Source organism: Papaver somniferum, chromosome 10 (genome assembly GCF_003573695.1).
Source record: "Papaver somniferum cultivar HN1 chromosome 10, ASM357369v1, whole genome shotgun sequence".
Classification (NCBI taxonomy): domain Eukaryota; kingdom Viridiplantae; phylum Streptophyta; class Magnoliopsida; order Ranunculales; family Papaveraceae; genus Papaver; species Papaver somniferum.
In genome coordinates this window covers 15,848,137-15,859,181 of record NC_039367.1, presented here as the reverse complement: position 1 = coordinate 15,859,181, position 11,045 = coordinate 15,848,137, and the positions used below count along the sequence as shown (strand labels likewise).

General features: G+C 35.9%; 2 protein-coding genes across 2 annotated transcripts; one reads left to right on the top strand and one right to left on the bottom strand.

Moving 5' to 3' along the window:
* The first annotated feature begins 5,319 nt into the window (after positions 1-5,319).
* On the top strand, positions 5,320-8,798 carry LOC113318468 (ferredoxin-thioredoxin reductase catalytic chain, chloroplastic-like). Its single transcript, XM_026566632.1, has 6 exons — positions 5,320-5,591; positions 6,116-6,228; positions 7,369-7,418; positions 7,556-7,627; positions 7,974-8,034; positions 8,508-8,798. Exons 1-6 carry the CDS (start codon positions 5,501-5,503, stop codon positions 8,550-8,552), a joined length of 432 nt encoding a protein of 143 aa, XP_026422417.1. The 5' UTR covers positions 5,320-5,500; the 3' UTR covers positions 8,553-8,798.
* A 422-nt stretch (positions 8,799-9,220) lies between these two features.
* On the bottom strand, positions 9,221-10,115 carry LOC113318467 (zinc finger AN1 domain-containing stress-associated protein 12). The gene is made up of 2 exons (XM_026566631.1): positions 9,943-10,115; positions 9,221-9,861 (listed from the first exon to the last, which is right to left on the bottom strand). Exons 1-2 carry the CDS (start codon positions 10,045-10,047, stop codon positions 9,370-9,372), a joined length of 597 nt encoding a protein of 198 aa, XP_026422416.1. The 5' UTR covers positions 10,048-10,115; the 3' UTR covers positions 9,221-9,369.
* Between the last annotated feature and the right edge of the window lie 930 nt (positions 10,116-11,045).

Sequence of the window (11,045 nt, the reverse complement as noted above, 5' to 3'; positions counted from 1 at the left end):
GTAGGATTTTATCTTCGTCTAAGAAGTTGGTTTCCAAAGATAAAATAAGACCATTAGAGAAGAAGGTATTGTCAAATCGCGTTGATAGACAGAAGTCTGAGGATTCCTCTCTAGAGGAAATGGTGGACAAATTGTTGTTCACCACAACACAAATTGATTGTGTTGTTTAGTAAATCTTGTCTCATGTACCTGATCAAAAGAGATAAGATTGTGTACCGCTCAGGCTTTAGAATTTTTTTTTCTTTAGTTTGTTTTTCCTGTCTATCAAATAAAATAAAGGGTTATTATAGACAATTCTACTCTTTATAAGGTTTAGAGTTGGGCGTCCACGAACCCGTTTAAAGGTTGCGAACCCTACATTCGTTTTTCCTCTCTGATATCCTTCATATCTTAAGACTGCTTGATGAGATTGTGAATTCCACTCACAAAAAACAATTGTTCATAATTTTTCTATGAGCATCATGTCTTTGTATGGAAAAGATGTCAATATGATTGTTAAGCCATCAATCAAGGAAAAAGAGAAATCTCGAGTAACTCCTTCCTTGAAAAAAAAGAGGAGGAATACAAGAAATCCAAGGGTTGTCCCTTCTAACTCTCAGAAGTTTTCCGATGTTCTTGATGAGTTGAAGGAAGTAATAAAGGATATTAGTGAAATAAAGGCTTGCGTTTTAAGATCTTTGGAAATTCAGAAGGCCCTGGTTCGACATCATCAGCCAAGACGGTTCGTTGGTATTGACTCCTTCCTCCGTGAACCTTATATTCCAATGACTGTTGACGATAAGGAGTTCAGGAATGATAAGGAATTTCTCAAAGACATTGTTGCCTAGTATGTCTTCTTTTTAGTTTAGTTGGAAGAATAACTAGTGCTTGAATAACAATGATTGTGACTACACATAGCTATTATTTTTCATCTTTTTTTTAGGTTTATTTGATTCAAATTCTAAAAAATATTTGGAGGATGACGCTTTTGCAGTATTAATCTTTATGATTTGATATATTGCAATTTGTTATGGGATATGTATGTTTGCGTCTGTGAACTTGAAGGTCCCATATTCTGTCAAAAGTAAAGTTGTTTGTGATCGGTATTCACGTATTGGTAAAAGAATGAATATACTTTTGACAAATACAAAAGCTAAGCCTATATTGTCAAACATTTGATGGAAAATAGGTTAAAATCTTTTGTTTTCAATGATTATGTTTATTAATATCGTTATGCAAATAGTGATTGAAGATAGAATGAATCCTTGTGTATTCCGCAGTATTGATCATCCCCGATCCATATTTTTATTTATTACTGTGAGGTTCCGTAATGTATCTTATGTTGAGCACTAAACAACCAAGTTGATTTATTAGCTTAGTTGGTGTTCCGTGAGATATGTTATGTCGAGCATATTGAACTAAATTAATCATCTTGTTTGGTTGTTTAGTTATTGCTCCTTAAGTTTTCTTATATCGAGCAAAACAAATGACAATTAAATTGATTACTTTTGTGATTAGTTTGGTTTTGTATTCCAATTATATTAATTATGGGTTCTCTTGTAATTAATCTACTTGAGTATTTTCGTGTCTCCATAAGTTCACTTATGTTGAGCATAATCAATTGAATTGATCACCTCTTGTGGTTAATTCGATTGCGTATTTCGATTAAATTAATCATGGGTTTACTTGTGATTAATTTGATTGAGTCTTTTGGATATATAAAATCATTCTCTTGGTTTTTGGTGTCCAATAAAATCCTTCTTTTCTTTTGAAATTAAGGTCGCTTTTGTTGTTCTTTCGGGAATGACATCAAATGGGGGAGAGTTCTTTTGAACTTGTGCTTAATGGTCATATCTTGAGGGGTGTGCGGCTGTGGAATATTAGAGGAGTTATCTTGTATCTTTAAACTCCTTGATGAATGCATTTAGCTTCGGCTTTATGATTGCATATAAATTAGTTGGTATGTATTTTTCTTTTAGTCATGAAATGTCTCTTTCGGAAATTTCATTATGATCCCGTTCTTGTACCTTTGCCAATTTTATTGACAAAAATGGGGAGAATTAATATGTAGTTCGTACTACAAATACATATGGTTTTCGGATCATTATGTAAGAGGGAGTGGTTTCCATGTGAGATGGAGTATTGACTAAGGGGGAGTGGTTTCCATGTGAGATGGAGTATTGAATAAGGGGGAGTGATACATATCACCATAGTATTATTGTTGAAGTTGTGATACAATTGAACTTTGACATTGTGTAATAATACTATGACACTGTATAACAATGATCGAGACCAATGATTTCTCATTGTTATAGCTACGGATCTTCAACAATGGTGATGCTAAACTTACAACCTTTGGGATCATTGGAGTACTTGGAAGTGACGAAGATTTCGAGGAATGTTGAAGATTAGACATGTGGAATAAAAGCTACTAAAGTTTCTTTATCTTTTTTGTATTCTATATGTATTGATAGTTTTGTCACTAAAATTGACAAAGGGGGAGATTGTTAGAGCATTGCTCGGTCGAACTCGCATGTGTTGCTATCTCAAGCATGTTTGTCAATGTTAGTGATCAAAACTATAAGTTTTGATTTCTAGTCTATTATAGCTAAGTCTCGGACTAGGATAGAAAGTGTAGTTGAGCTCAAGGACTTCATGGAGATTCATCATACAAGAAGAAGAACTACTCAAGGAACCGGTGGAACTTCTCGACAAAAAGGTATGTGAAGACTTGAACTTATCTATCACTCAAAAGTCTATCTACTATATCTCCTACTCTTTGAGACAAGAAGTGGTATGATATATATATAGACTTGGATTATACGCATTTGGTATTTCGAGCCGAGTATACCTCGCCTATATATATCTCGAAATATGTGTTGGTAAGCTTTTCGCTTCGATCAAGTTTATCTTTACCTAGTGACGAAAGTTATGATATGTTTCAATCACCTTGAAAATTGCTTTGACGAGAAATAGTGTAACAACTATATAACGTCCTCTAAGAATGTTTCAATGATTGAAATGAGAGTTTATACTACATAACCAATGATGGACATAAGCATTGTTGTGGAAACACATTTATGTACAAGTATTATTCCTTGAACCAAAGTTTGTGAACTTTGTTGATCAAGAGAAACCGGAAGAATGGCTTGTTGCCAAGTCCGCGAACTCAGTCCGTGAACTGCCGAACTTCTCATCCCAAGAAATTCTGCTGGAGTTGACAAACTAGTTGCGTGAGTACCAGTCCGCGAACCGGCGGAAGGTCTTTTGCCGAGATTTTCTGATGGAGTTTGTAAACTCTGCCTGGTTGCTTAAGTCCGCGAACCTAGTGTGCGAACTTAAGAAGGTTATATATCTGAATATGATTTCTGAACTTAAACGTATAAAGACTAAGGAATGCAGTATGCAAACCGTGGCTATAAAAGTTCATGAACCGATTCAAGTGAATCAAATCATCTTTGCTTCAATTGTACATAAGATTTCCTTTCAATTGAACAACTCTCTAACTAGTTCATTTGAAGTCATTTGAACTAGTTATGGTGAAGAAGAACATGGTTGATATGAAATGCTCATATGGCTAACCATTTGGTTAACTATTGTTGAACCAACAAGTGCATACGTTTGGGTACGGTTACAAACCTAGAAGCGTGCATTGTCAAGTGTGTGTAACAAGCTAACTTTTCGATCTAACGGTTGATAAATATTAGCTTGAATCTAAATCAGGTTTTCATCTAACGGTGAATATTGAATGCTTTGTTACTAAGCTAACATTGATTGCAAACCCTGATTTGAAAGACTATATAAAGGATACATCTAGTATTGTGCAAAACTAATCCCCACACCTTACGTGTGATACTAGTTTGCATACTAGAGTCAATTATCCTTTAACCTCTGGTTTTCTTTTCTCAAACCGGGTTAACGACTTAAAAACTTCATTGGGATTATTAAGCCAGACCGATATTACTTTTATCATAGTTGTGTGATATGATATTGTATCTTCTATCGTACGAGTACAATCAGATTGATTGGCTGGAGATTGATATCTCCGATAGGCAAGATATAAAAAGTAATCACAAACGTCTTCGTCTCATCGTTTGTGATTCCGCAACATCTTGTTTCGCTACCATACGATTAAGATTGTTGTGAGGTGATTGATAACTCTAGGCTGTTCTTCGGGAATATAAGACCGGATTATCAATTGGTTCCTGTTCACCTTGATTATTATCAAAAGACGGAACAAAACCTTTAGGGTTTATCTGTGGGAGACAGACTGATCCTTTGATAGACTTGTCTGTGTGAGACAGATTTGTTTATTGTCAAAGCCTGCGATTTTGGGTCGTAGCAACTCTTAGTTGTGGGTGAGATCATCTAAGGGAATCAAATGCGCAGTACCCTGCTGGGATCAGAGGCGTAGGAGCATAACTGTACCTTGGATCAGTGAGAGATTGATTGGGGTTCAATTATAGTCCAGTCCGAAGTTAGCTTGGAGTAGGCTAGTGTCTGTAGCGGCTTAATACAGTGTGTGTTCAATCTGGACAAGGTCCCGGGGTTTTTCTGCATTTGCGGTTTCCTCGTTAACAAAATTTCTGGTGTCTATGTTATTTCAATTTCCCCATTATATTGTTTTATCTTTATAGTTGAAATAATACAGGTTGTGCGTTAGATCATCAATTAGAGTAATCCAACCTTTGGTTGTTGATTGTTATTGATTGATCCTTGGATATTGGTATTTGGTACCATCCAAGTTATTCTTTGTATTTGATTAAAGACTCGCTGATTCTATTAGCTCGAGTAAATCAAATCAAGAGAGAGATATTAACTCCTCGATATACTGTAATCTAGATTGAGTCTGACTGTCTAGTTGATTCTCTAGAAAAGTATATTGGAGTTAGTCCATACAGATTGTTAAGCGAAATATTGGATGGTGTTGTTAGACCGCCGCTTTTTCATTTACATCAATTACTCTTTTATCAGTAAATCATGAAGGTACAATTAAAATGACATGTTGTACTCGCAAATAATTTGAAAAAGTTCGAATTATTGTCTAAAAGAATAAAAAGATCTTTGTAATTGGGGTACACCATTTTTGGGTTTGTTTTCAATTTTTCATCTTCTAGCTTTTTAACCCAATTTTCTAACAAATCCCTTCTTGCGAGATGCGGTGAGCAAGTTTATACTCTATCGTCCATCCTTTCAAATGGGTAAGATAGTCGAGTCAGCACTCAGTCGGCACATAGCCGCGTACAAGAAAGACACATTCAAGCTGCAAACTTAAATCTCGACTGACAACAAACCGCGCGCGCGTCAACTAACACAGATTTAGACGTTTATGGTTGAAAGCTGATGAGGAGTCTAGATTTTTTTTTTTTCTTTTTAATTATCATTTTACTCTCTTTCTCTTTCTCTCTGTGGTCAACAAATTAATAACTTATATCATCAATTCAATTCACCTAACGAGTGAAGCTCAAATCCAATTGTGTAACCCTAGATTTCTAAACCAATAGCAAAATTAAAAAGCAGCATGAATCTACAAGCCGTGCATTACACTGTGGGCATTCCACTGACCTTCACAGCTCCAACTAAACGTGTCAGCCATGTAATCCGAGCTAAAGGTAACATTCTTGTTACGTTGTTCTTTTTCCCTAATTTTTATTATCTCGCATTCATTTTCGCCCAATTGATGATTATACCAGTTAAAATCTGCTTGAATAATGAATAAAAACTGGAGATTGGTAGACTAGCTCAGACTGGCGGTAGAGGGACAAACATCAAGGACTACCTTTGCTTTGATACTAGCAGAAAAGAGGTCATGAGTTGGAAGAAGGCTCAATTAGGAAAAGAAAATGAGTTCTGAGAATAAACCTTTTTTAGATGAATGAAAAGTAGAAACCTAGTATTCAATTGTTAGAAAGATGATACTATGGTCGGATTAAATTCGTGTGTTGGTAAACAAGAAAGGAGTCTGTGATGGAAATATTCAAAGAGAATACAATAGAGCTTGTTAAGTAAAGAAGCTCAATAAGAGAAGCACATTAAACATGATTTGTTAGCATAGACTGGTGCCTTCTTTAGTTCTCTATTAAGTTGTAAGCATAGTTGGTTGAACATGATTTTTTTTTTCTTCATTTTGTTGCAGCGGAACCCACAGATAAATCTGTTGAAATAATGAGGAAGTTCTCTGAGCAGTATGCTCGTCGTTCAGGAACATATTTCTGTGTTGATAAAGGAGTTACATCTGTCGTCATTAAGGTAATACAATTGTGAAATAGTTCGGCCTTCTTGTTACACAACAGATAGTGTTCTTGTATCGCATTGTTCTTGGTTCGTGTTAACTTAAATATTTCACAATTTATTTGCTTCTATATGATTTCCAAAATAGTAAGATTTCTCTGACCATCTTCTCGTGCAGTTTAGTACCTAGACTCAACTTGCAAGTAATCTGATGTTTCCAACAAGTAGCCTTACTATCCAGCATGCCGTAGGTTTCCCCTTTGTGATTACAAAGTATGTTCTTACCTACTTGCAATTTAAAAGGGAAAAAAGAACTTCATGAGAAGCATACGGCAGCTGAGTCTCATCTCCGTCCTATATCATACCTGTCCAACTTCTTATGTGAAGAGATCCTCAACTTGCACACTAGGACAACCAACAATTCAACAAGCCTATAGTATATCGATTCTAGGTGCATGATATCACGGATCAACATTAACTTGGCTTACATTGCAACTTAAAATCTAATTACCAAAATGATTACAGATTCTAATATGGAGTTAGGTTTGTTATTTAAATTCTTATCTGTCATTCATGGGCTGAGATAGCTCTGCAAAAGAATAAGGTGAACTTTAAAGTGGGTTTCAAATTCTTAGCATGTTTCTCCTTAATTTTCAATTTGGCTCAATATTTTCTTTCAAAACTTTACACGTTCTGTATTAGCCTTAGTAAAATTGGGTATGAATTTTGGCTAATTTTGTTATATTATATGCCTACTTATAACAATGTCAGCCACAATGTAATACTACTTTGTGGCATTATTTATGTGGAATTAACATCTCCAGCTAAAGTATATATCACCGAAATTTTGTTGTCAAGAATGCCTTGGAAAGAAAAAAATAGGAACCTTGACCCTGCCATGAATTAATCCAATTCAGAAATTACCTCACCGACATACATACAACAGAAAGATGGGTGGATAAGTTCACTCTGCTACGAGGACTACAGAGTGGGCAGATTTAGTTCTTGATTGCTCCAGTGTTGTAATTTTTCATTGGTTTTGGATTCAGAATTGATAGCTCCTACCTTCTGAATTCTTTACAGAATCTTCCCTGTTTCCGTTGAATATGTATTCAAGATTACTTTATATACGAGCAATTCACTCTGCAATTCAAACAGGGACTAGCAGACCATAAAGATTCACTTGGAGCTCCACTTTGCCCGTGCAGGTATATGTTTCTTCATATAAAAGTTCATTCATAAAATTGATCAATTCTTTCCCTCTCTCTCTCTCTCTCTTGTTATCCTTGTGTTGACAGTGTTCAGATTGTACATTCTTTTACGAGCTCATACTCTGATACTGCAGGCACTATGACGACAAAGCTGCAGAGGCAGGACAGGGATTTTGGAACTGCCCATGTGTTCCCATGAGGGAAAGGTAGGCTCATATTTCAGTTTAAATTGGAACCACTCTATGTGATTGAGATTTTTATTTTATTTTATTATCATCGAAGCATTGCCGTGAAGCAGTAGCTTGTGTATGTTAGATGCCTCTTCTGCACTCAACTTTTTTTTAATAATTTTCTTCACGAATGGGTAATTAATGTTTCTATCTACAAATAAAAATAGACAAGGATTTGATCTTTTTGTTAAGCATTCCTGATTTAAACAATAAATGCAGCTTTACAACTCTACGTATATAAGTTCATGAAGTCATCTGAGTTATGCAATGTAGCATTTAATCTTCTATGGTTTAATGTATTTGTTCAATTTGCTTTCAACAGGAAGGAGTGTCACTGCATGCTTTTCCTCACTCCTGATAATGATTTTGCTGGACAGGATCAGGTAATCCTACAAACCCCACAGTCATATGTCCTTACTCAGTAAAATACTAAAAGAGTGTTTCCTAACTCAGGATAATTATGGGGAATGTTCCTGCATGCCTACTGACCAGTAACATGTAACATATGAACATTTCCATTGAGGTTAAATGACCTTTGCACCTTTTGGTCATTTTGTTTTGTTTGCTTATTGATGTAGTGATCTTTCATTTTAAATTTCTAGCGGTTCTTAGGAGTAGGCTGGAGGAAAGGGCATGATCACCTTCTGACCCTTTTTTGCAGTTCGGATTCGTAGTGTTTGACATAGTTTTCTCTCTTCTCGGATATTTCATATCGAGGGTCAATAGTCTGCTCAATTACTAACATAATTAGCACCTAGGATTAAACAGGACAACTGTTGTAGTTTGTAGTTTTATAGACACCATGGAAGGTTGATTTTCTTTGCCCTCACATTTTACTGTGTTTCCGGCAATGCAGACTATCACCATTGAGGAAATCAAGGAATCAACATCAAAAATGTAATTATAGTGCATCGAAGTTCACTTTTTTGAGCAATTCTTACTTGCTCACTTGTTCATACTAATCATTGAGCATATATTGTTTAGAATATCTGTAACTCTTGTTTCCTGCCCTTCCATCTCTTTGTATTGCGCTGTGTTTCCGTCTCTTTGTATTGCGCTGTGTTTGGCAGGGATCATATAAAATACACGTTGCTTGCATATGAAAGATGAATAATTAAATTCTCCTTTTTCTTTTCTTAAGATTAAATTCTCATATGATGCATCTTCTTCATTTTTGCAACTCGTATCTTCTTGTTCAGCTAAACAAACCTATGGTTCATGTTTCACTAATAAGAGTGGTGTATCATTATATGAAAAGCAAGCAAACCAAATATGGTTTGGTCTCTATAAAAGGCCAGTTTCAACGGGTATCAGATTCGCTCATCACTACCGGTTAATCCGAAAGGAAAGTAAAAGTTCAGCTTACTTTTCTAAAGGCTATGGCGTCTTTTATTCTAGAGGCTCAAAATTTAAGATTCTACTGGTACTTCAGCTTTTGTCAACCGAGATACTAGTAAGTTGGTAAATGTTTGACCCTACAGGTTGAGTTCCCCTAGCTAAACAGAACGGAGTACGGTGGAGCAGATCCAATTTCAAGGCGGGAGCCCGCCTGTGGAACTTAACCCAATATTTTAAGTATTATAATCTCTCTTTCCACTACTAGTCAATTAGTTGCAAACTTGCAAAGAATTCCTTGGATGCGAGTTTCAAATGAAAACAAAACAACAGCAAAATAAAATAAAATAAATATCAGCGGAATATCTCCAATTCAAATTCCATCAATGGGCTTTCACCGAACTGGACGACGGCGGTGATTTTGGAGGAGACACCTTCTTGGAACAATCCTCGAGGTTTCTTGCAGCCAAAGCAGCAACTTTTAAATGATCATCACTTGTGAAATATGCCACCCTCTTCTGACTAAGCCCCAATAAAGAATTAGGATTCTTACGCGAACAATCATGATCGATAGATAACCGGTGAGCAAGGCAAACTTTCAATTGACAACGTTCACAGGTAACGTAACTGTAATTAGCAATTGTCCCCAACTGTTTTTTGCATCGTTTAACAGGGCACTTTGGTCTTATCTTCTTCGAAGGATCACATTCTTTGGAATTCTCGTGTAATCTTATTTTCTGCTTCTCTTCTTCGGTCCCTAAATTTGTAACTTCAATTGTAATCGAACACTTTTCACAAACCACAACTCTTCGGTTATTTTGTTCGATTTTTGGACATTCATGAGATCTGCAAGATTTATGCTCCAAACAGAAAATCTATAACAACAACAAAATAAAAAATTCAATTAGTTTTGCCCAAGATTAGGTCAACGATTTGATTCAGGTTTAAGAAATTACCTTCGAACAGCTATTACAGTTGAAAGGTAAAAAATCGAGTTGATTGCATCCAGCGAATTCACAATGTCCACCAAGGTCTGGAAACGCTTCTGTTCCTCCTCCCATCCCTCTCTTGTATTTTGATTGATTCTTAGATTAGTTAATTCTCTTTAAGAATACTATGTTTGTTTTGTTCGACTGGTTACATGTATTTATAGTTTTTTCTTGACTTGGGAATTAAGATAACGAATAACTTATTCAAATACGAAAGAGAAACAAGATGGTTCTGGATTAGGGGAGGTCGGTGTTTAGACTCTTACTCGGTTTAGTGGGTCCTACTCATAAATAACGGTAGCCGTTGATTAAACTATTTCGAGGGTAACATTAACCGATCGAACGACTATCAATTAGCTAAATTGAGTTTCTGTTTTCTTTTGTTATCCTATCATGCGGAATTTCCCAAAAACCGTCTCTTTCCTTTGGGCAAACGTCACCCCTTAACTAAGTCAGGACAAGAACGGGCACCAACCCAGTATGGCTTGGCTTGGCTTGGCTTGGCTTGGCTTGTGACTGAACTGTAGGGTCGAGCATAGAAATATCCCCGCCAAATCACGGGTCAAATAGGGGATTCCAGTTTTTTCTTAATTGGGAAGAGTTTCCAACTCGGGTCAATTCTATCATCATGCGGTGAGTTTACTATTGCATTAGAGGTTACTTCTCCAAAACCTCAGAAAAATGAGTAATATATGGATTTGCTTCAGAAAATAGTACACTAATCACCTAGCCCTAGGTGATCCCTCTCTCATGTTCCTTTCATACATTAATTACTAATTCCCTAAGTATAATCTTTTTTTATATTCTTCCCATGATTTTGGAGTATTTACATTAAGTTCCCTGATTGTTTGGTTAGGCGTCCAGACTATCCAGCAGTCACATGCTTCAAAATCCTCTTGATATCATGAATTCCTATCTCTTGTGATAGTCCCCGATAAAAAAGCGGGATCTGACAACTACACCCAATATTTCGCTTAGCAATCTGTATGGACTAATTCCAATATACTTTCAAGAGAATTAACTTGACAGTCAGACTCAATCTTAAGAAAAGTATATCAAAGAGTTATATC